A 26,054-nucleotide genomic window follows, 5' to 3' on the forward strand; every position below is an offset into this window, starting at 1 on the left:
GTGGTCCCTTTAAGGACCGCTGGTTTAAGTCTCTCAAGACCCAGAACAACTGAATGGAACATATGCGTCGCAAACCGTGACTTGTTTACACCAGACGCTCTTAACTCAATCAAAAGCACAGAGAATTGATGCAGATTAGGATTGTATCTACAATTCTTTGGCTTCAACCAATCGTTTATTGAATCTTACCATTCCCAGCACTCCTCCTGGTATCCCTTCTACAGGAGAGCATTCTGAGGCATGTCCGTAACAGAAGCAACTGCCTCGCACCACGAGTTCGTACATAGCGTAGTAATACTTCTGGAGAACCTCCAGTCGACGGTCCAACAAGTTATCTCCGAGGGTGTGCAGTTTGGTGAAGTGTATTTTTAGATTAGTAATCCTCAGCAGATCTACAGGCAATAAAGTCGCAAACATAAACTTCAACAGAACAGGCAATCGGGCGTTAACATGAACCAGGCGTCTCTCGCTCAATAAGTTCTGCGGAGAAATTGCTCGCCTTGGTCCCTGCCCTCTCTGATTCCACATCTGGGACAGATGGAGATCCTGCCTCCCCCTAGACCCCATCAGAAATTGGCTGGCTGGGTACAACCCAATCCTGCTCAGTTTCACTCAGCTACTTGGCAGAAGAACCAGAGGGGGAGATGAGGAGAATTTTTTTACGCAGCGAGTTGTGATGATCTGGAATGCGCGGCCCAAAAGGGCGGTGGAAGCAGATTCAATAATAACTTTCAAAAGAGAATTGGATAAATACTTGAAAAGGAGAAATTTGCAGGGCTATGGGGAAAGAGCAGGGGAGTGGGACTAATGGGATAGCTCTTGCAAAGAGCCGGCACAGGCATAATGGGCCGAATGGCCTCCTTCTGTGCTGTAAGATTCTAAAAGGAGAGATAGGAGGGTCAGTGAACAGCCCTCTCTTCCCCTGCCGCTGAGCGTGAAGTTCACTTATAGAGGTGAACATTTGTGGTTTCCTCAATAGTTTCGGCCATTTCCAAAGCCAAGGTGATGTTTACCATGAAACCACCAGGAAGAGGAGTTTCTAATCGCACCAACAGCTCATGAATTTATCATTTAGACCACCAGAATTTGGAAATTCCACCACGACACCACCAACAGGACATTACCATGGGCCGACTACTGCTAATTCAGCACGGATAGACACTCCCTCCTCCAGCTCACCAGTGGCAAGCAAAGGAGGAATAAGGAGGCCACCTACCCCTTGGAAAATAGGAGTCTAAATGGGGTAGAGGCACAGAGGGAGCATGGGGTACAGATACACAAATCACTAAAAGTAGCGACGCAGGTTAACAAAGCCACTAAAAGTGCAATCCAAGCACTGGGGTTCATTTCTAGGGGAATAGAATTGAAAAGCATAAAAGTGATGTTAAATTTGTATAGAACCTTGGTTAGACCACACTTGGAGCACTGTGCTCAGTTCTGGACTCCATATTATAGCAAGAATCTAGAGGCACTGGAGAAGGTGCAAAAAAAAGATTTACAAGATGATACCAGAACTGTGAGGTTTATAACTATCAGGAAAGATTGAACAGGCTGGGGCTCTTTTCTCTAGAAAAGTGAAGACTGAGGGGTGACCTGATAGAGACCTTTAAAGTTATGAACGGGTTCAATTAGCGACACTAATCCAGAAGCACATTCTCGTGTGTGTGAAGGGTATTATATAAAATTCTGAATCAAAATTTTGAATGAAAAATTTGACAAGAAGTGTTAAGCTGACGAGAAATGAGTTAGAATTTAGCAATTTTGAATAATCTTTTTAAAATCAAACAATAGGAACAAGGGTGGGAGTCTGGAAAAGACCCATTGTCTCACCTTGAATCTCCAGGCTATAGGGATCGTCCACTTTGATGGCAGGATCCAGCACTTTATAAATAACCTAGAGCAAGGATTCATGCAATTTATTCACTGACATTCATATCTGGAACTTGTACTAATGGTTTATGAAGCACTTTTTGAAATGTTTGCGAGATGCAATAACATGCTGTACAAATACAAGAGAGAAAGAACCTCAGGATGTCCCAAAATGCTTCACAGCCAATGAAGTACTTTTGAAGTGTGCTCACTGTTGTAATGTAGGAAACGCAGCAGCCACTTTGCACACAGCAAGATCCCACAAACAGCAATGTGATATTGACCAGATAATCTGTTTTTTATGATATTGGTTGAGGGATAAAAATTGACCGGGACACCGGAGAGAACTCCCCTGCTCTTCGAATAGTGGTCGTGGGATCTTTAATGTCCATCTGAGAGGGCAGACAGAGCCTCGGTTTAGTGTCTCATCCAAAAGATGGCACGTCCGACAGTGCGGCGCTCCCTCAGTACTGACCCTCCGACAGTGTAACACTCCCTCAGTACTGACCCTCCGACAGTGCAACACTCCCTCAGTACTGACCCTCCGACAGTGCAGCACTCCCTCAGTACTGACCCTCCGACAGTGTAACACTCCCTCAGTACTGACCCTCCGACAGTGCAGCACTCCCTCAGTACTGACCCTCCGACAGTGCGGCGCTCCCTCAGTACTGACCCTCCGACAGTGCAACACTCCCTCAGTACTGACCCTCCGACAGTGCAGCACTCCCTCAGTACTGACCCTCCGACAGTGTAACACTCCCTCAGTACTGACCCTCTGACAGTGCAACACTCCCTCAGTACTGACCCTCCGACAGTGCAGCACTCCCTCAGTACTGACCCTCCGACAGTGTAACACTCCCTCAGTACTGACCCTCTGACAGTGCAACACTCCCTCAGTACTGACCCTCTGACAGTACAGCGCTCCCTCAGTACTGACCCTCCGACAGTGTAACACTCCCTCAGTACTGACCCTCCGACAGTGTAGCACTCCCTCAGTACTGACCCTCCGACAGTGCAGCACTCCCTCAGTACTGACCCTCCGACAGTGCAACACTCCCTCAGTACTGACCCTCCGACAGTGCAACACTCCCTCAGTACTGACCCTCCGACAGTGCAACACTCCCTCAGTACTGACCCTCCGACAGTGCAACACTCCCTCAGTACTGACCCTCCGACAGTGCAACACTCCCTCAGTACTGACCCTCCGACAGTGCAACACTCCCTCAGTACTGACCCTCCGACAGTGCAACACTCCCTCAGTACTGACCCTCCGACAGTGCAGCACTCCCTCAGTACTGACCCTCCGACAGTGCAACACTCCCTCAGTACTGACCCTCCGACAGTGTAGCACTCCCTCAGTACTGACCCTCCGACAGTGCAACACTCCCTCAGTACTGACCCTCCGACAGTGCAACACTCCCTCAGTACTGACCCTCTGACAGTGTAGCACTCCCTCAGTACTGACCCTCCGACAGTGCAACACTCCCTAAGTACTGACCTTCCAACAGTGCAACACTCCCTCAGTACTGACCCTCCGACAGTGTAGCACTCCCTCAGTACTGACCCTCCGACAGTGTAGCGCTCCCTCAGTACTGACCCTCCGACAGTGCAACGCTCCCTCAGTACTGACCCTCCGACAGTGCAGCACTCCCTCAGTACTGACCCTCCGACAGTGCAGCACTCCCTCAGTACTGACCCTCCGACAGTGTAGCACTCCCTCAGTACTGACCCTCCGACAGTGCAGCACTCCCTCAGTACTGACCCTCCGACAGTGCAACACTCCCTCAGTACTGACCCTCCGACAGTGCAACACTCCCTCAGTACTGACCCTCCGACAGTGTAGCACTCCCTCAGTACTGACCCTCCGACAGTGTAGCACTCCCTCAGTACTGACCCTCCGACAGTGTAGCGCTCCCTCAGTACTGACCCTCCGACAGTGCAACGCTCCCTCAGTACTGACCCTCCGACAGTGCAGCACTCCCTCAGTACTGACCCTCCGACAGTGTAGCACTCCCTCAGTACTGACCCTCCGACAGTGTAGCACTCCCTCAGTACTGACCCTCCGACAGTGCAGCACTCCCTCAGTACTGACCCTCCGACAGTGCAACACTCCCTCAGTACTGACCCTCCGACAGTGCAACACTCCCTCAGTACTGACCCTCCGACAGTGTAGCACTCCCTCAGTACTGACCCTCCGACAGTGTAGCACTCCCTCAGTACTGACCCTCCGACAGTGCAACACTCCCTCAGTACTGACCTTCCAACAGTGCAACACTCCCTCAGTACTGACCCTCCGACAGTGTAGCACTCCCTCAGTACTGACCCTCCGACAGTGTAGCGCTCCCTCAGTACTGACCCTCCGACAGTGCAACACTCCCTCAGTACTGACCCTCCGACAGTGCAACACTCCCTCAGTACTGACCCTCCGACAGTGCAACACTCCCTCAGTACTGACCCTCCGACAGTGCAGCACTCCCTCAGTACTGACCCTCCGACAGTGCAACACTCCCTCAGTACTGACCCTCCGACAGTGCAGCACTCCCTCAGTACTGACCCTCCGACAGTGCAGCACTCCCTCAGTACTGACCCTCCGACAGTGCAACACTCCCTCAGTACTGACCCTCCGACAGTGCAGCACTCCCTCAGTACTGACCCTCCGACAGTGCAGCACTCCCTCAGTACTGACCCTCCGACAGTGCAGCACTCCCTCAGTACTGACCCTCCGACAGTGCAACACTCCCTCAGTACTGACCCTCCGACAGTGCAACACTCCCTCAGTACTGACCCTCCGACAGTGCAGCACTCCCTCAGTACTGACCCTCCGACAGTGCAACACTCCCTCAGTACTGACCCTCCGACAGTGCAGTGCTCCCTCAGTACTGACCCTCCGACAGTGCGGCGCTCCCTCAGTACTGACCCTCCGACAGTGCAGCGCTCCCTCAGTACTGACCCTCCGACAGTGCAGCACTCCCTCAGTACTGACCCTCCGACAGTGCGGCGCTCCCTCAGTACTGACCCTCCGACAGTGCGGCGCTCCCTCAGTACTGACCCTCCGACAGTGCGGCGCTCCCTCAGTACTGACCCTCCGACAGTGCAGCTCTCCCTCAGTACTGACCCTCCGACAGTGCAACACTCCCTCAGTACTGACCCTCCGACAGTGCGGCGCTCCCTCAGTACTGACCCTCCGACAGTGCAGCTCTCCCTCAGTACTGACCCTCCGACAGTGCAACACTCCCTCAGTACTGACCCTCCGACAGTGCAGTGCTCCCTCAGTACTGACCCTCCGACAGTGCAACACTCCCTCAGTACTGACCCTCCGACAGTGCAACACTCCCTCAGTACTGACCCTCCGACAGTGCAACACTCCCTCAGTACTGACCCTCCGACAGTGCAGTGCTCCCTCAGTACTGACCCTCCGACAGTGCGGCGCTCCCTCAGTACTGACCCTCCGACAGTGCAGCGCTCCCTCAGTACTGACCCTCCGACAGTGCAGCACTCCCTCAGTACTGACCCTCCGACAGTGCGGCGCTCCCTCAGTACTGACCCTCCGACAGTGCGGCGCTCCCTCAGTACTGACCCTCCGACAGTGCGGCGCTCCCTCAGTACTGACCCTCCGACAGTGCAGCTCTCCCTCAGTACTGACCCTCCGACAGTGCAACACTCCCTCAGTACTGACCCTCCGACAGTGCGGCGCTCCCTCAGTACTGACCCTCCGACAGTGCAGCTCTCCCTCAGTACTGACCCTCCGACAGTGCAACACTCCCTCAGTACTGACCCTCCGACAGTGCAGCACTCCCTCAGTACTGACCCTCCGACAGTGCAGCGCTCCCTCAGTACTGACCCTCCGACAGTGCAGCGCTCCCTCAGTACTGTACTGGGAGTGTCGGCCTGAATTATGGGCTGACACAGTCCAGTTTGACTTAAAAATCTGGGCAACGTTTACTTTAATTAACTTGTTGAGCTACGAGAACACACATTTCTGTTCAAATAACTTTCATTGGCGGCATCTTTTGCCAAGTACCATCTAAAGCTCGGATGGGAGGCAATGCCAATGCAAGGTGTAGCTGCTGTGGAAAGGTGGGTGGCAGTGGTCCGGGGAGATGGTAATCCCTCCGGAGCATCGGCATGTTCTTGGTGAGATGAGAAACTAAGCACAAGGTGGGGCAGGAATGTGGACACAACTGTCTGACTGAAGAGTTGCAAAAACTTCAGACAGGATCTGGAGCCAAGATTCAGCCATTCCATGATTTATGATACACCCATTTCATGATTTGGGATGAATCCATTCCATGATTTGAGAAGAATACATTCCATGATTTGGGATGAATTCATTCAATGATTTAAGATGAATACATTCCATGATTTGGGTTGAATCCATTCCATGATTTAAGATGAATCCATTCACTGATTTGGGATGAATCCATTCCATGATTTGGGAAGAATCCATTCCACGATTGCATTTCAGAGAGTGGGGGTAATTTTGACTTCAATGAAGACGGAAATCGGGAGGAATGTTTAATGTACCACCCACCTGATATTGCCCGGTTCACACTGTCACCCAAAGTCACAACGACCCCCAGTGTGTCAGTTGGATGCAGGAAGCTGAGCCAGGTGTTGTAATGAACAATATCTGCAAATCATTTGAACAGAAACCCGTGGTCTCACAGCTCAACTTTCTCCCTCCCTCTTCCCTCAATTTTCCCAAGTGAAGAGGCGACACTACGGACACTGAACACTTTCCCGGTATTACGAACCTCGCCCTCTGTCGAAGGTTCGATGTCAGAGTAACGGTGGTCGCAGATAACGTCATCAATCTTCCTCAGAGGCCCCGTGCGAACGTGAGGGAAAGCGACCGTGCAGTTAAAAGCAAAGTATCGATACACCTTCCACGTCCGACCGAAGTCCACAGATCGCTCAATGAACATGGCAGCTGGACGAAAAGTCTAATCGACGGAGGAGTCAAATGAAAAAATGCACTCAGTGACGGTTACAACAACCACAACGAGCATTTATAAAGCACCTTTAATGTAGTGAAACGTCCCAAGGTGCTTCACAGGAGCGATTATCAAACAAAATTTGACACCGAGCCGCATAAGGTGATATTAGGACAGGAGACCAAAAGCTTGGTCACAGAGGTTTTAAGGAGCGACTTAAAGGAGGAGAGAGAGGCGGAGAGACGGAGAGGTTTAGGGAGGGAATTCCAGAGCTTAGGGCCCAGGCAGCTGAAGGCACGGCCGCCAATGGTGGAGCGAATTAAATTGGGAATGTGCAAGAGGCCAGAATTGGAGGAGCAGAGATCCCGAGGGTTGTAGGGCTGGAGAGTTTATAGAGATAGGGAGAGGGCGAGGTCATGGATGGATTTTGAAAACAAGGATGAGAATTTTAAATTCGAGGCATTGCCGGACTAGGAGCCAGTGTAGGTCAGCGAGCACAGGGGGTGATGGTTGAACGGGACTGGTGTGAGTTAAGAAACGGGGCAGCGGAGTTTTGGATGAGCTTAAGTTGGCAACCCTTGTGGTCACGCCTAGCCTGCTTCAGTGAACTTTAAGCGCTGTCATGGCTCAAAGCAAAGTACTTGAACTAAAATAAAATAACTTCATTAGTAGCAGCAAAGGGAAACAGTGCACCTTAGGGAGTGCGTTCATTCCACCAAGCACCAAATCTTGACGGTTCCGTGGAACGGGGCCTAGCTGTGTGGTTGCAGATGGGACCAACAGGGTCCTGGCAGGTTACCGTGCGGGGTCCTGGCAGGTTACCGTGCGGGGTCCTGGCAGGTTACCGTGCGGGGTCCTGGCAGGTTACCGTGCAGGGTCCTGGCAGGTTACCGTGCAGGGTCCTGGCAGGTTACCGTACAGGTGTCCATGGTTACTAATTAACAGCCCCAGGGGATTTTGGGCTCATGGCCAATATCTAAAAGGTTCTGTTTGAAGAGTTATAACTGATCTGGAGCCCAGCCCAAAGCTGAGGGCTTGTTTTAAAAGTCTATTTGGCAGCGTTACATCTCATCAGTCTTTTGCTGGTGCAACAAAGCTGGCATCGGAACAATTTTTATCAGAATAATAAAAAAGGATTTTTTAGTTTGCCACTCAGTCCCCGATCTCAGATATGCCAGGGGTGGGGCGGGGGGGCGACAGGCAGCATTCTGGTCCACATTACAGAGAAAGACCACCCACCACGAAATACATACAAGGAACACGGAGACAGGCCACTCGGCCCATGTCGGCATTTACCCTCCACCCGAGCTAATGGTCCTAATCACGTTTACCTGCCATGGTCCCGTATCCCATCGTCCTATCAGGGAAATAGACTGCAGGGAGAAAACTGAGAGTTCCTGTTCTACTTAGTTAGGTTACAAACCCCCGGTAAACACCCCCGGTAAATACCCTCGGTAAACACCCCCGGTAAACAACCTCGGTAAACACCCCCGGTAAACACCCTCGGTAAACACCCCCGTTAAACACCCTCGGTAAACACCCCCGGCAAACACCCTCGGCAAACACCCCCGGCAAACACCCCCGGTAAACAACCCCGGTAAATACCCCCGGTAAACACCCTCGGTGAACATCCCTAGTAAACATCCCCAGTAAACATCCTCGGTAAACATCCCTGGTAAACGCCCCCGGTAAACACCCTCGGTAAACACCCTCGGTAAATACCCCTTGTAAACTCCCCCGGGAAACACACCTGGTAAACACCCTCGGTAAACACACCCGGTAAACACCCTCGGTAAACATCCCCAGTAAATGCCCCCGGTAAACACCCTCGGTAAACATCCCCAGTAAATGCCCCCAGTAAACACCCTCGGTAAACATCTCCAGTAAATGCCCCCGGTAAATGCCCCTGGTAAACACCCGCGGTAAACACCCCCGGTAAACACCCTCGGTAAACATCCCCAGTAAATGCCCCCGGTAAACGCCCCAGGTAAACACCCCCGGTAAACACCCCTGGTAAACATCCCTGGTAAACACCCCCGGTAAACACCCTCGGTAAACATCCCCAGTAAATGCCCCCGGTAAACACCCCTGGTAAACATCCCTGGTAAACACCCCTGGTAAACACCCTCGGTAAACATCCCCAGTAAATGCCCCCGGTAAACGCCCCAGCTAAACACCTCCGGTAAACACCCCCGTTAAACATCCCCATTAAATGCCCCCAGTAAACGCCCCAGCTAAACACCTCCGGTAAACACCTCCGGTAAACATCCCCAGTAAATGCCCCCGGTAAACGCCCCTGGTTAACACCCCCGTTAAACATCCCCAGTAAATGCCCCCGGTAAACGCCCCTGGTAAACACCCCCGTTAAACATCCCCATTAAATGCCCCCAGTAAACGCCCCAGCTAAACACCTCCGGTAAACACCTCCGGTAAACATCCCCATTAAATGCCCCCAGTAAACACCTCCGGTAAACACCTCCGGTAAACATCACCAGTAAATGCCCCCGGTAAACGCCCCAGGTAAACACCCTCGGTAATAACCTCCAGTAATAATCCTCGGTAAAACACCCTCACCAAAAGCCCCCATAAAAAGGGAGTAACAGTAAACAAGGGGGTATTGTAAATAATATATTGACTTTAATCTGCTCCCAGCACGAACAGAACATTCTGGCATCTGTTCAACGTTTTAATCTGAAGCTGATCAGAAGGGCGAAGAAACAGCGATTCCTCAGAACTCTACTGTGTAAAACCGCCTTTAATGTTGAGTCAGGCTCCAATAAAGGATTGCCATGAGGTAATTCAATGTTACAGTATTATGGAGCCAGCCTGTACACAATCCGCTCTTCCCAGCTTGCCCTCTGTCTCACCTTGAATTTCATGATGAGGTGCGTGAAGTGGGTCTCGGCTTCTAAATTTAGCTGGATGCTAACTTTCTCTTCACCTGTGTGTGGAGACAAGACACAGCAAAACGGTGACTCACCACGGACATGCACAAGGTATCGCGCGGCATCGCGCTGACGTAGCGTGTTCGAGCAAACTGAGACAGGGTTCGATTCGGACACCGATGATCACGCAGCAACAACTTGCATTTATATAGCGCCTTTAAAGTAGTAAAACGTCCCGAGGCACTTCACAGGAGCGTAAATCAGACCGAAATTGACGCAAAGCCACGGAAGGAGACATTAGGATAGGTGACCAAATGCTTGGTACCAGGGGTAGGTTTTAAGGAGCGTCTTAAAGGAGGAGAGAGAGAGAGGCGGAGAGGTTCAGGGAGGGAATTCCAGAGCTCAGGGCCTAGATGGCGAGTATTGTCAAGACACAAGAAGACAACAAACCAGACCCATGAAGCAGGCTCCTTCCCATGGACCTCAATCCATTTATTTGACCTCTTAAGGCGGTTATATAAAATTTCAACCTGACCTCAGGTCTACACCGCCCAACCCTGGCTGCCAGCTTTGCATAGATGCCATTTCTTTGATCGTAGTAGGTCAGGAATGATTGTGTTCTTGGTTAGATTTCACAATCTCTGCCAATACTTATATCAATAACTATCACTGGATGGGGAGAGAGTGTGCGGTACATCATATACCTGGTCATTGTTCTGCTGCTTCTCCTCAACTGTATGCCTCACACGTAAATCCTGCCCAAACACAGGATGTAGTGTTCACTGTCTCTGATAGCATTTACAGCCACACATATAACCAGTTCTCGTCATCTCAATCGTGGCCCCACTGGAAATCAATCCATTCTGACAAAGAACTTCTCCCTGAAACCCTCATCCAATGCTCTCCTAACTCGCACCAAGTCCCGTTCTCCCATCACCCCTTGTGCTCGCTGACCTCCATTGGCTCCCGATCTGGCACGCCTCAGATTTAAAATTCTCATCCTTGTGTTCAAATCCCTCCGTGGCCTCTCCCCTCCCTATCTCTGTAACCTCCTCCAGCCCAACAACCCTCCGAGATCTCCGCTTTCCTCCATTTCTGGCCTCTGGCCTCCCCCACTCCCTTCGCCCCCTCCATTGGCGGCCGTGCCTTCATCCATCATCGTAAGCTCTGGAATTCCCTCCTAAACCTCTCCGCCTCTCTCTCCTCCTTTAAGACACTCCTTAAAACCCACCTCTGTGACCAAGTTTTCAGTCACCTGTCCTAATCTCTCCTTCATTGGCTCAGCTTCGATATTTGATATCGCTCCTGTGAAGCGCCTTGGGACGTTTTCCTATGTAAAATGCGCCGTACAAATGCCAGTAGTTGTTGTTATGCGGAGAGATCTGCGAAACTGGCTGGGATTATCCTCCGTGATCCCGCCCAAAATCGGTGGGGGGGTGGTGGTGGTGGTGGGGGGATCGCAGTGGAAATTGAAAGGGACCTTCGGGCAGTTTGGCCTCACTATCGCCAACTAGGGCGTCACTTCCCCCGCACCTGCAGCCCGCTGGGACCACCGCTGGTCTCTCCTTCAACACCCACAGCAGGCACACGTCAGCAGGGAGGGCAAGGTCCAGGTCCCTGGCCGCCTGTGAGACCATCGTTTCCCAGGGTTACTAGGAAGGTGGTGGTGGTAGGCCCCAAGGTTCCACCTTAGAGAGAGGGAGAGGGAAAGGAAAGAAAGGAAAAAGAAAAGAAAGACTTGCATTTATTTGGCGCATAGTACGACCATCAGGACGTCCCCAAGCGCTTTACAGCCAATGAAATACTTTTTGAAGTGTAGCCACTGTTACAATGAAGGAAACTCGGCAGCCAATTTGCGCACAGCAAGATCCCACAAACAGCACTGTGATAAATGACCAGGTAATCTGTTTTTAGTGATGTTGGTTGAGAGATAATGTTGGCCCCAGGACACCGGGGAGAACTCCCCTGCTCTTCTTCCAATAGATGCCACGGAATCTTTTATATCCACCAAAGAGGGCAGACAGGGCCTCAGTTTTAACGTCTCATCCAAAAGTGGAGTGGGGCTTGAACCCACAACCTCCCGACTCAGAGATGAGAGTGCTACCCACTGAGCAACGGTGGAGGGAAGGGGGGCTGTAGCGGCTTCTTCTCTCCCCATTCTGCCCCCAACACTTACCCTGCTGGAAGCCAGGGCCTTCACTGGAACTACAATTCCAATTCTCGGGGGTATTTTTGCCCCTTTATGTTTTCTCACTGCCTCTCCTGTCCCCACTACAGCAACATTCCCCCTACAGCATCGCTGGGATTGTCCTTTCCACATTGGTGGCAGCAGGAATCGTGCCAGGAGTCCGTCATGAATTGCCACTGAGAGGATATAACTATCAGGAGAGGCTGAACAGGCTGGGGCTCTTTTCTCTAGAAAAAAGAGAAGGCTGAGGGGCGACCTGATCGAGGTCTTTAAGATTATGAAAGGGTTTGATAGGGTAGATGTAGAGAAGATGTTTCCACTTGTGGGGGAGACCAGAACCAGGGCCACAAATATAAGATGGTCACTAATAAATCCAATAGGGAATTCAGGAGAAACTTCTTTTCCCAGTGAGTGGTGAGAATGTGGAAGTCGCTCCCACAAGGAGTAGAATAGTTGCATTTAAGGGGAAGCTGGATAAACACATGAGAGAGAAATTGTAAACAATTTTACAACACCAAGTTATAGTCCAACAAATTTTTTAAAAATTCCACAAGCTTTCGGAGGCTTCCTCCTTCCTCAGGTGAATGGTGTGGGAATGAAATTTTCGAATCCTTCGCATTTGAAAATCACAGAACAATGCCTGGTGATTACTGCCCGTTGCCAAGGCAATCACAGTGAGCAGACAGAAAGGTGTCACCTAAAAGGCCACCGAATATACAAACCCCCCAAAAAAAGAGAGAGAGAGAGAGAGAGAAGGAAGACAGTCAATGACCCGTTATATTAAAAACAGAGAACATTTGTTCGCTGGTGGGGTTACGTGTAGTGTGACATGAACCCAAGATCCCGGTTGAGGCCGTCCTCATGGGTGCGGAACTTGGCTATCAATTTCTGCTCGACGATTTTGCGTTGTCGTGTGTCTCGAAGGCCGCCTTGGAGTATGCTTACCCGAAGGTCGGTGGCTGAATGTCCTTGACTGCTGAAGTGTTCCCCGACAGGGAGAGAACCCTCCTGTTTGGCGATTGTTGCACGGTGTCCGTTCATCCGTTGTCGCAGCGTCTGCATGGTCTCGCCAATGTACCATGCTCTGGGGCATCCTTTCCTGCAACGTATGAGGTAGACAACGTTGGCCGAGTCACAGGAGTATGAACCGTGCAGCTGGTGGGTGGTGTCCTCTCGTGTGATGGTGGTATCTGTGTCGATGATCTGGCATGTCTTGCAGAGGTTACCGTGGCAGGGTTGTGTGGTGTCGTGGACGCTGTTCTCTTGAAAGCTGGGTAATTTGCTGCGAACGATGGTCTGTTTGAGGTTGGGTGGCTGTTTAAAGGCGAGTAGTGGAGGTGTGGGGATGGCCATAGCGAGGTGTTCGTCATCATTGATGACATGTTGAAGGCTGCAGAGAACATGGCGTAGTTTCTCCGCTCCGGGGAAGTACTGGACGACGAAGGGTACTCTGTTGGTTGCGTCCCGTGTTTGTCTTCTGAGGAGGTCTACGCGATTTTTCGCTGTGGCCCGTCGGAACTGTCGATCGATGAGTCGAGCATCATATCCCGTTCTTACTAGGGCGTCTTTCAGCGTCTGTAGGTGTCCATCGCGTTCCTCCTCGTCTGAGCAGACCCTGTGTATTCGCAGGGCCTGTCCATAGGGGATGGCCTCTTTGACGTGGTTAGGGTGGAAGCTGGAAAAGTGGAGCATCGTGAGGTTGTCCGTGGGCTTGCGGTAGAGTGAGGTGCTGAGGTGCCCGTCTTTGATGGAGATTCGTGTGTCCAAGAAAGAAACTGATTCTGAGGAGTAGTCCATGGTGAGCTTGATGGTGGGATGGAACTTGTTGATGTTATCGTGTAGTCTCTTTAGTGATTCCTCACCGTGGGTCCATAGAAAGAAAATGTCGTCGATGTATCTGGTGTATACTGTTGGTTGGAGGTCTTGTGCAGTGAAGAAGTCGTGCTCGAACTTGTGCATGAAAATGTTGGCGTATTGGGGTGCGAATTTGGTCCCCATGGCTGTTCCGTGTGTTTGGGTAAAGAACTGGTTATTGAAGGTGAAGACATTGTGATCCAGGATGAAGCGGATGAGTTGTAGGATGGCGTCCGGAGATTGGCTGTTGTTGGTGTTGAGTATTGATGCTGTCGCAGCGATGCCGTCATCGTGGGGGATACTGGTGTAGAGTGCCGAGACGTCCATCGTGGTGAGAAGTGTTCCTGGTTCAACTGGTCCGTGGGTACTGAGTTTTTGTAGAAAGTATCCCCCACGATGACGGCATCGCTGCGACAGCATCCCACCATCAAGCTCACCATGGACTACTCCTCAGAATCAGTTTCTTTCTTGGACACACGAATCTCCATCAAAGACGGGCACCTCAGCACCTCACTCTACCGCAAGCCCACGGACAACCTCACGATGCTCCACTTTTCCAGCTTCCACCCTAACCACGTCAAAGAGGCCATCCCCTATGGACTGGCCCTGCGAATACACAGGGTCTGCTCAGACGAGGAGGAACGCGATGGACACCTACAGACGCTGAAAGGCGCCCTAGTAAGAACGGGATATGATGCTCAACTCATCGATCGACAGTTCCGACGGGCCACAGCGAAAAATTGCGTAGACCTCCTCAGAAGACTAACACGGGACGCAACCAACAGAGTACCCTTCGTCGTCCAGTACTTCCCCGGAGCGGAGAAACTACGCCATGTTTTCTGCAGCCTTCAACATGTCATCAATGATGACGAACACCTCGCTATGGCCATCCCCACACCTCCACTACTCGCCTTTAAACAGCCACCCAACCTCAAACAGACCATCGTTCGCAGCAAATTACCCAGCTTTCAGGAGAACAGTGTCCACGACACCACACAACCCTGCCACGGTAACCTCTGCAAGACATGCCAGATCATCGACACAGATACCACCATCACACGAGAGGACACCACCCACCAGCTGCACGGTTCATACTCCTGTGACTCGGCCAACGTTGTCTACCTCATACGTTGCAGGAAAGGATGCCCCAGAGCACGGTACATTGGCGAGACCATGCAGACGCTGCGACAACGGATGAACGGACACCGTGCAACAATCGCCAAACAGGAGGGTTCCCTCCCAGTCGGGGAACACTTCAGCAGTCATGGACATTCAGCCACCGACCTTCGGGTAAGCGTACTCCAAGGCGGCCTTCGAGACACACGACAACGCAAAATCGTTGAGCAGAAATTGATAGCCAAGTTCCGCACCCATGAGGACGGCCTCAACCGGGATCTTGGGTTCATGTCACACTACACGTTACCCCACCAGCAAACAAATGTTCTCTGTTTTTAATATAACGGGTCATTGACTGTCTTCCTTCTCTCTCTCTCTCTCTTTTTTTGGGGGTTTGTATATTCGGTGGCCTTTTAGGTGACACCTTTCTGTCTGCTCACTGTGATTGCCTTGGCAACGGGCAGTAATCACCAGGCATTGTTCTGTGATTTTCAAATGCGAAGGATTCGAAAATTCCATTTCCACACCGTTCACCTGAGGAAGGAGGAAGCCTCCGAAAGCTTGTGGAATTTAAAATAAATTTGTTGGACTATAACTTGGTGTTGTAAAATTGTTTACAATTGTCAACCCCAGTCCATCACCGGCATCTCCACATCATGAGAGAGAAAGGAATAGAAGGATATGCTGATAGGGTGAGACGAAGTAGGGAGGGAGGAGGCTCGTGCGGAGCGTAAACACCAGCATGGACCAGTTGGGCCGAATGGCCTGTTTCTGTGCTGTAGTTTCGATGTAACTCGATATATTCCTCTTATGAAAGCACTCCATAATTATAACAACAACTTGTATTTATATTGCATCTTTAATCTAGAAAAAACATCCCAAGGTGCTCCACTGAGTTGTGAGAAAAACTGGACACTGAGCCAAAGAAGGAGCTATTAGGAGGGGTGACCAAACGCTTAGTCAAAGGGGTGGGCTTCAGGGAGGGTCTTAAAGGAGGAGAGAGGTGGAGAAGTGGAGAGGATTAGGGAGGGAATTCCAGAGCTTAGGGCCCAGGCAGCTGAAGGCATGGCAAGATGCACAAAGTCAGAGAAACAGAAAGTTCATGTTGCCCGTAAACACTGGCATGGACCAGTTGGGCCGAATGGCCTGTTTTTGAAATGTACATTCTATGTAATTCTATGTAAAATTTGGGTGGTGGTTGTAGGGCCAGAGGAGGTTACAAAGATAAGGAGGGGTGAGACCCAGGAGGGATTTTAATACAAGGATAAGAATTTTAAATTTGAGTGGTTGGGGGACCGGGAGCCAGTGTAGGGCAGCGGGCACAGAGGGTGATGAACGAGTTGGCTTGATCCAGGTTGGGAGGCAGGCCAGGAGAGCATTGGAGTAATTGAGTCTGGAGGGTTTCAGCAGCAGACGGGCTGAGGTAGGGGCAGGGATAGGTGATGTTATGGAGGTGGTCTTTTGTGGTAGAGAGAATATGGGGTCAGGAGCTCAGCTTTAGATCGAACAGGATGCCAAAGTTACCAACAGTTTGGTTCAGCCTGAGACAGTGGCCGAGGAACGGGAGGGAGATGTTTTGAAAGTTGTCAGTCAGCCACATACCGTGTGCCATGCAGACACCGTCCACATCTGCTCATTAACTGCATGGTATTAACAACCAATTGTACAATAAACCTCAGCATGTGTCCTGACCGCATGGTCCTGTCCCTCACCTCTCTCCATTTTAACTCACCATTCTCGGACTGCCACCAGGTCCTCTCCTCGTTCTGGTCAGTCAGGTAGATCACATTCTCCACACGGTGACTGTTCCTGTTATTGAACGGATGATACGGGTTTGTTGAATCACACTGGAAACACTTCTCCAGCCCCTACAACACATTCAGGAAATTCACACATTTACTGTAATGTTACTGCCAACATCCCTCAGCCTCCCCACCTCTATAAACCTTCTCAAAACCCATCTTTTTAATTCTGTTTTTATGCGTCCAAGCTGATCTCTCCCCGACAGTTCAGGGTCCATCCCGTCAGTTCCACCCCTCCTTCCCTGCAAGGTTCCTGGCTGAGATTCTACAAACAGCAATGAAATAAATAAAGTTAATTTGTTTTTTGTGGTGCTGATTGAGGGAGAAATGTTGGCCAAAATACCAGGACAACTTAAGACGTAGACTTATGGCAGTGTTATTCATTAACATTCTGTTGAAGTCACAGTTCCACTCAACCAATGTCTCGCTTGAGGGCCAGTCAGGAATGTTACAGCACGGAGTGACAGGATGGGAGTTTGAGCAACCTTCAACATACCCACCCTAACTCTGACAGGGATTGTTGATACAATTCCAATTTCTACAGCGAAACCATAGGAATAGCTGGTGTGGGAAAGAGGCACAGAGTTCGGACAGCATGGAGGGAACTTTACTCTGTGTCTAACCCGTGCTGTACCTGCCCTGGGAGTGTTTGATGGGACAGTGTAGAGGGAGCTTTACTCTGTATCTAACCCTGTACCTGCCCTGGGAGTATTTGATGGACAGTGTAGAGGGAGCTTTACTCTGTATCTAACCCTGTACCTGCCCTGGGAGTGTTTGATGGACAGTGTAGAGGGAGCTTTACTCTGTATCTAACCCTGTACCTGCCCTGGGAGTGTTTGATGGGACAGTGTGGAGGGAACTTTACTCTGTATCTAACCCTGTACCTGCCCTGGGAGTGTTTGATGGGACAGTGTGGAGGGAACTTTACTCTGTATCTAACCTGTGCTGTACCTGCCCTGGGAGTGTTTGATGGGACAGTGTAGAGGGAGCTTTACTCTGTATCTAACCCTGTACCTGCCCTGGGAGTGTTTGATGGGACAGTGTGGAGGGAACTTTACTCTGTATCTAACCCGTGCTGTACCTGCCCAGGGCATGTTTGATGGGACAGTGTAGAGGGAGCTTTACTCTGTATCTAACCCTGTACCTGCCCTGGGAGTATTTGATTGACAGTGTAGAGGGAGCTTTACTCTGTATCTAACTCAGGAGTGCTTGATGCTGACACTGGATGCCTGAGATGTGAATGTGTTCTATTCTTTATCACTAACATCCCTCACGATGACAAACACAAAATTTCATGAAAAAAATCTGGCATTTTTGAAAATTGCCCCTTTGTTTATTTTGAGAAGATATTTGAGGGACAGAGTGATGTGAACCGTTACTTGTTCTCCCAGTGATAGACCTGTGCAGGTAAAGCACGGGGAAATAAAATAAACTGATTGCAGAACCGAGTGACTGTCGATGTGAAGGATGATTGATGTTGATTACAGTGTAATTGAAACCCGAGCTTCCTGCTTTTTCTTGCGCAAGTTTTGAGTTGCGAATCACTGAGTCGTACACTAAAACATGTCTCGTGTCTCCCTGAAACAGGGGTCATTTATCCCAGGATGAAGACGAACAATAAGCTTCAGGGCTACAGTGATATAAAGGAGGCAAGTCTGAGCAGCGAGTCTGAGGCCTCTCCACCCCCAAATTTACTGGGCAATAAACGGTTCACCTTCGGGCCAATCCTATACTCACGCGCTTGCAGTGGGGAGTAGAGCACCCAATGGGAGAGCACTGCTCACAAATGGGTGCTCCATATCAGTTGGGGGCAGCGCTCCCTCTGTGGGGCACCACTTCATGGAGGAAAGCAGGGCAGGAAAGACTAGATAGAAAGAAAGGAAGAATAGATAGGAAGACTAGATAGAAAGAAAGGAAGAATAGATAGGAAGAATAGATAGAAAGAAAGAATAGATAGAAAGAGTAAAAGAAAGAAAAGACAGAATGGCAATAAAGAACAGGAAGGATCCCTACCAAACACCAATATGGGAGCACCATCACTACAAGGACTGTGCCAGTCTAAGCAGGCAGCCCACTGCCACCTTCTCAGGGCAATGAATGCAGCCTCGTCAATGATGCCTTCAAGTTAAAAAAAGAAGCAGGATTTAGTTCAATTCTCTTTTCAATGTTTCAACCAGGTGGCAGTCTATTCTACAACAGCACAGCTCACTGTGTACACGGCAAAACTGTGGTTGACAATAATCCCCGTGAATGTTAACCCAATCCTCATTCAGGTCACTCATTCCTACTGAACCTTCAGTTCGGATTTCACTATGATGGCACAGCCTTCCCAATCCATGCAGGACACTTAAATGCAAAATTCTAATCCAAGCAGCCTTCCTCAGCTGTTCAATATATTAAATACTGAACTGGCTGCCAGATTGGGCCCGCAGACAGCACTGTAGAAGTTGGGTCACTTCTATTTGGAGTGCCTCAGTCTTGTTCCATAGTCTCTGCTGGTTTTGTTTCAAGATGAATGACATGGAGGCAAAGATTCATAAACTGCTCATCTTTTTAGCTGTGAATTCCGAAAGAATGGACTGGCTGCAGCGGGGCTGGAAGAAACAAGTCTGCAGATGTGTCATCCATGGCTCAGTGGGTAGATCTCTGGCCTCTGAGTCAGAAAGTTGTCTGTTCAAGTCCCGCTCCAGAGACTTGAGCAAATAATCCAGGCTGATTGTTCAGTACTGCATTGTTGGAGGTGCCGTCTTTTGGATGAGATGTTAAACTGAGGCCCCTTCTGCCTTCTCAGGTGGATGTAAAAGATCCCATGGCACTATTTTGATGAAGAGCAGGGGAGTTCTCCCCGGTGTCCTGGTCAATATTTATCCCTCAACCAACATCACTAAAAAACAGATTATCTGGTCATTATCTCATTTCTGTTTGTGGGATCTTGCTGTGCACAAATTGGCCGCCGTGTCTCCGATATTACAACAGTGACTATACTTCAAAAACTACTTCTTTGGCTGTGAATTGCTTTGGGACGTCCTGAGATCGTGGAAGGTGGTTTAGAAATGCAAGTTCTTTCTTTTTTGACAGTCGTGATTCGCAAAGGTCTGGTTAATTCTGCGTTTGAAGTGCACATCAAGGGCCGATTCCCAGGTGACGACAGTGCTCGAGAAACAGAAGCAGTGTGCACTTAAAGCTTCACTGCCTGCATTCAATAGGGACTTCAAAATCATACAGTGATTTTTTTTGTTAGTGCATAGTTTGATGGCCTGGTTCCTTTGTTCGCTAGACGCATCCTGCCAAATACCTTGGCTTTTCAACATGTCCTTGAGCACTGGGCCATGACTGATTACAATTTGTTCCATTCCTAACAGCAAAATCCATTGTTCAAAGCTCTGAATGATGGAAAGATCCTGTGTTAGGAGAACCCAGGTACAATCTCCAACCCACAATGGAAAACACGACATAGAGTTGACGCAGGAACAGGTAAAAATAAACGGGACAGAATGGGTAGATCCAGAAACTACTTCAAGCTAAACCATGACAGTAGGACAAGAGGGCATAGGGTCAAACTGGGGAAAGGTCAATTTAGACCAATCGCAGGAACATCCTCACCCAATGGGTGATCAGCACTTGGAACGGGCTTCTGGGTAGGGAAGTGGAGGCGGAAAGCCTGGGATCATTCAAGTGACAGTTGGATGGTTTGATGGGGGTTGGGGTGGAGGAGGCTGTAGCGTCTTTCAGAATGGATGAAACAAGATGGCCGTCCACATCTGTATCACTGTTGTGATCTTGTGTGACCTCAGCCACCAATACTGAACAAGGTAAACTGCAAGTGACTTGACATGACTGCTAGTCAGTGAAGTTACTTGGCGAGTGTGTGACTCTTCAGAAATAACTTGGACGCTGTCCCACCACACTAACCTCCTTTCAGCTGATTGAAAAGGGGAGTCTCACCATTAAAGGGTTAAACAAATTTGGCCCATGTCCTTGGATAGGAGTTCCTTTGGAAAGAGTTGGTTCGATGGACTGAGTAAAGTGTTCTCATTCCAACAACAACTTGTCCTTCTATTGGGTAGATAGAGAGAAACTCTTTCCTCTGGTGGGGGGAGTCCAGAACAAGGGGGCAGAACCTTAAAATTAGAGCCAGGCCGTTCAGGGGTGATGTCAGGAAGCACTTCCTCACACAAAGGGGAGTGGAAATCTGGAACTCTCTCCCCCAAAAAGCTGTTGAGGCTGGGGGTCAATTGAAAATTTCAAAACTGAGATTGATTGATTTTTGTTGGGTGAGGGGATTAAGGGTCACGGAACCAAGGCGGGTAAATGGAGTTAAGATACAGATCAGCCATGATCTAATTGAATGGCAGAACAGGCTTGAGGGGCTGAATGGCCTCCTCCTGCTCCTATGGACATCAGCGGGGGTCAGAATCAGGCAATGGTTCCCATGGTTGAATAGCCTACTGACCCTCACTGGCTTTGCTCACACATGAACGACCATGTGGATGGACGAGGTGCAAAAATGTTGCTTTTAGGCATAGAACCACAGGTCAGTGGTGAGTCAGCACCTTCCAGGAGCGGAGGGAAGGGAAATTGGCAGAAAACGTGGTTCTCAGTTGAACGTCTGATGAACTGAAATTTCCACCGTATTAAATCCATTTGCAGCAAGCAAAGACAGGTATTCAGGCCTGGAGATGCCAGTGGGGATCTTGGCTCAGGTTATTGCTAATCGCCCTTAACTACAACAGGAGTTCAGAGGGAAGGAATGATGGGAATGCCCAACTGCCTTGTCACCTGACATGTTTTGCTATAGTAACCTCGCATTAATTGTTCACTGAAAGAACCACCTAGAAAACAAGTTAAGTTGGGAACAAAGTGAGACCCAGAATCTGTAATCCACTCTCTGTAAAACCTACTCTCTGCAATCTGCTTAGTAGGAGTTGAGGAGAGTTACTCAAAACAGATTATCCAACACAAGTCTTCTGTACAACAGCAACATCAACATGCATTTATATAGCACCTTTAACGTAGTAAAACCCCCCAATGCACTTCACAGGAGCGTAAATCAGATAAAATTTGACAGCGAGCCACATAATGTGATATTAGGACAGGTTGGTCAATGAGGTGGGTTTTAAGGAGTGTCTTAAAGGAGGAGAGAGAGACGGAGAGGTTTAGGGAGGGAATTCCAGAGCTTAGGGCCCAGGCAGCTGAAGGCACGGCCGCCAATGGTGGAGCGATTAAAACCGGGGATGCGAAAGAGGCCAGAATTGGAGGAACGCAGAGATCTCGGAGAGTTGTAGGACTGGAGGAGGTTACAGAGATAGGGAGGGGGCGAGGCCATGGAGGGATTTGAAAACAAGGTTGAGAATTTTTTTAATGTACAATGCTGCACTCAATCCACACGCCCTCTGAAATGCACTGCTTAATTACTCATGCTTTATCTGACCATATAGCTAGTACCACTGAGTCAACATCTCTCATCTTACATTGAACTGTGTAGAAAAAGAAAGGATTTGCAGATAAAATTGAACTGATGAATTAGTCATATCTTACACACTGTCCCTACCCACTCCTGCATCCTCAGGAAGACTTTTGTAATCCAGACTGATTGCAACATCTCCTTTCAACTGAGAAACCCAGATCAAGGGCTAAGGCCATCCAAGGTTGAAAAGATTAAAAGAGATGAGATTAACGCAGGAAGTGCTTATTCTGTTTTATTGCACCTACTTGAACTCTGAACCTTGATCAGGCGACACTGAGCTTGAGGTTTTAAAGCCTGTAGAGTGTAGGAAGGAGGACAGTCTGAGGATGGGGAAGAGCCACTCAGGATTGAGATCCCAGCATGAAATTATTTGAGCGGGAGACGGTGCGATGAGTCTTGATACAGAGAGGAGGAAAGGGGTGCCATGAGGATTTTAAAAATTCATTCTGAGGATGTGGGCGTCGCTGGCGAGGCCGGCATTTATTGCCCATCCCTAATTGCCCTTGAGAAGGTGGTGGTGAGCCGCCTTCTTGAATCGCTGCAGTCCGTGTGGTGAAGGTTCTCCCACAGTGCTGTTAGGTAGGGAGTTCCAGGATTTTGACCCAGCGATGATGAAGGAACGGCGATATATTTCCAAGTCGGGATGGTGTGTGACTTGGAGGGGAACGTGCAGGTGGTGTTGTTCCCATGTGCCTGCTGCTCTTGTCCTTCTAGGTGGTAGAGGTCACGGGTTTGGGAGGTGCTGTCGAAGAAGCCTTGGCGAGTTGCTGCAGTGCATCCTGTGGATGGTACACACTGCAGCCACTGTGTGCCGGTGGGAGAGGGAGTGGGTGTTTAAGGTGGGAGAGGGAGTGGGTGTTTAAGGTGGGGGAGGGAGCGGGTGTTTAAGGTGGGGGAGGGAGCGGGTGTTTAAGGTGGGGGAGGGGGCGGGTGTTTAAGGTGGGGGAGGGGGGCGGGTGTTTAAGGTGGGGGAGGGGCGGGTGTTTGAGGTGGGGAGGGGGCGGGTGTTTAAGGTGGGGGAGGGGGCGGGTGTTTAAGGTGGGGGAGGGGCGGGTGTTTAAGGTGGGGGAGGGGCGGGTGTTTAAGGTGGGGGAGGGAGCGGGTGTTCAAGGTGGGGGAGGGGAGGGTGTTCAAGGTGGGGGAGGGGGTGGGTGTTCAAGGTGGGGGAGGGAGCGGGTGTTCAAGGTGGGGGAGGGAGTGGGTGTTTAAGGTGGGGGAGGGAGCGGGTGTTTAAGGTGGGGGAGGGAGCAGGAATAGTGTGCAATGGAGGATTTTTTTTGTTATTCGGAGGAACAAGAGGGGAAAGGTCAGAGAAACACCAACAAAACAGAGAAAGACAAGTAAGGTTACAAAGGTGAAAGATTTGAAGCAAGGGGTAAGAGAATCATCTATAAATAACACGCCTGTATCCTGTCCAGGAGGCAAGGAAAATACCAGAATCACCTCACCAGGAGCGTGCTCAAGACTTGAGTGGATTTGAGGTTTGTGGAGCGTTTGGAGCTGGTGAGAGAAACTTTATGGATGGAGGAGATGTGTGAGTTTCGACCTGAGGTCAGAGGAGCCAGTGTGGAGGAAGAGGTGGAGGCTGTTGTTTAGACTGCAAAAGACTGAAGAAAGTCTGTTGGAAGAACTGAATCTTATTTTCAGTGATTTTCAGTGCCCCATGGATGGATATGGAGGATACTGAGATTCACTCTCAGATTGAGAGGAACGAGAGGTTCTGAGCAGAGACGATGAGCCATATGAAGGAAGTTGGAGTTTTGAATCCCTGTTATGTAGAGAATCATTTATTTTCTTACATCCTCGAGTATTTTTCTGAGGTGTGGAATGGATGTGTTAAAAACCAGGTCTAAATCAATTTGAATCCCCCTGGATATTCACACAGCACCAGAAAATCAGTTAACACCACCTGGGGAAGAAGTTATCTCACTAAATATTTCATGGAGATGGTGATAACTGAGGACAGATGGAAAGGGACTGAAATTAAAGAGCAGACATTGAGCTCACCAGGACCTGCACCCAATCCACACAACACGAAGGCTCAACTGCAGAATTATTTACACCCAGCTCTTAAAATGCAACATTTAACACAATGCGTTGGGATCTCCATTATTTACAGGCCTGATGATATCCTAACTCAGGATTTACCAGGCGATCTCACCTTAGGCATCACAACTGAAGCGGATCCTGCCCCATCTGACACGTGCATTTACCGGACAGTGATCAGGAGCAGGACCCTGGCTGATTTCCCCTCCCTCTAACCCTGGGGTCACCGGACAGTGATCAGGAGCAGGAACCCTGGCTGATTTCCCCTCCCTCTAACCCAGGGGTCACTGGACAGTGATCAGGAGCAGGAACCCTGGCTGATTTCCCCTCCCTCTAACCCAGGGGTCACCGGACAGTGATCAGGAGCAGGAACCCTGGCTGATTTCCCTTCTCTCTCTAACCCAGGGGTCACTGGACAGTGATCAGGAGCAGGAACCCTGGCTGATTTCCCCTCCCTCTAACCCAGGGATCACTGGACAGTGATCAGGAGCAGGAACCCTGGCTGATTTCCCCTCCCTCTAACCCAGGGATCACTGGACAGTGATCAGGAGCAGGAACCCTGGCTGATTTCCCCCTCTCTCCAACCCAGGGGTCGCTGGACAGTGATCAGGAGCAGGAACCCTGGCTGATTTCCCCCTCTCTCTAACCCAGGGGTCGCTGGACAGTGATCAGGAGCAGGAACCCTGGCTGATTTCCCCCTCTCTCCAACCCAGGGGTCACTGGACAGTGATCAGGAGCAGGAACACTGGCTGATTTCCCCTCTCTCTAACCCAGGGGTCACTGGACAGTGATCAGGAGCAGGAACCCTGGCTGATTTCCCCTCCCTCTAACCCAGGGGTCACTGGACAGTGATCAGGAGCAGGAGCCCTGGCTGATTTCCCCTCTCTCTAACCCAGGGAGCACTGGACAGTGATCAGGAGCAGGGACCCTGGCTGATTTCCCCTCTCTCTAACCCAGGGGTCACTGGACAGTGATCAGGAGCAGGAACCCTGGCTGATTTCCCCTCTCTCTCTAACCCAGAGGTCACTGGACAGTGATCAGGAGCAGGAACCCTGGCTGATTTCCCCTCTCTCTAACCCAGGGGTCACTGGACAGTGATCAGGAGCAGGAACCCTGGCTGATTTCCCCTCTCTCTAACCCAGGGGTCACTGGACAGTGATCAGGAGCAGGAATCCTGGCCATTGCCTAAGTATGGAGACCTCTGACTCAGAAGGTTGTGGGTCCAAGCCTGGAGCCCATAATTCCGGCTAACAATTTAATGCAGTAGTGAGGGAATTCTGCACTGTTGGAGGTGCCATCCTTAGGGTGAGAAGTTAAGACAAGTGCCCTGTCTGCCTGTTCAGGTGGGTATAAAAAATCCCATGGCACAATTTGCAAAACAGCAGGGAGATCTGCTGGTGTCCTCAAACCAAACAAATACCTTGTCGTTCATCTCATTTGCTGTTTGTTGGATCTTGCTGTGCACATATGACAGTAATCCATCGATTTGGGATGGGCCAGAGGATGCTTTATAAACGCAAGATTGTTCATTCTCCCATTCTCATCCTGGTGTTCATATCCCTCCGTGGCCTCGCCCCTCCCTATCCCTGTCATCTCTTCCAGCCCTACAACCGTCCGAGGTCTCTGCGTTCCTCCAATTCTGGCCTCTTGCGCATCCCCGATTTCTCCACCATTGGCGGCCGTGCCTTCAGCTGCCTGGGCCCTAAGCTCTGGAATTCCCTCCCTAAACCTCTCCGCCTCCCTCTCTCCTCCTTTAAGACGCTCCTTAAAATCTACCTTTTTGACCAAGCTTTTGGTCACCTGTCCGAATATCTCCTTATCTGCTTCGGTGTCAAATTTTGTTCGATTACGCTCCTGTGAAGTGACTTGGGACGTTTTACTACGTTAAAGGCG

General features: G+C 50.2%; 1 protein-coding gene across 2 annotated transcripts in view; it reads right to left on the reverse strand.

The window, feature by feature from the left end:
- lamb2l (laminin, beta 2-like) overlaps window positions 1-26,054 on the reverse strand; it is a 148,159-nt gene that overhangs the window by 90,513 nt on the left and 31,592 nt on the right. For both annotated transcript variants that reach the window (XM_067998345.1, XM_067998344.1), the window contains exons 4-8: window positions 16,579-16,714; window positions 9,671-9,744; window positions 6,624-6,812; window positions 1,831-1,894; window positions 190-392 (exon numbers count right to left, since the gene is read on the reverse strand). In XM_067998345.1, coding sequence (XP_067854446.1) covers window positions 190-392; window positions 1,831-1,894; window positions 6,624-6,812; window positions 9,671-9,744; window positions 16,579-16,714 — 666 coding nt within the window. The remainder of the gene's footprint in view (window positions 1-189; window positions 393-1,830; window positions 1,895-6,623; window positions 6,813-9,670; window positions 9,745-16,578; window positions 16,715-26,054) is intronic.

This window comes from Heptranchias perlo, chromosome 17, assembly GCF_035084215.1.
Source record: "Heptranchias perlo isolate sHepPer1 chromosome 17, sHepPer1.hap1, whole genome shotgun sequence".
Taxonomy (NCBI): Eukaryota; Metazoa; Chordata; class Chondrichthyes; order Hexanchiformes; family Hexanchidae; genus Heptranchias; species Heptranchias perlo.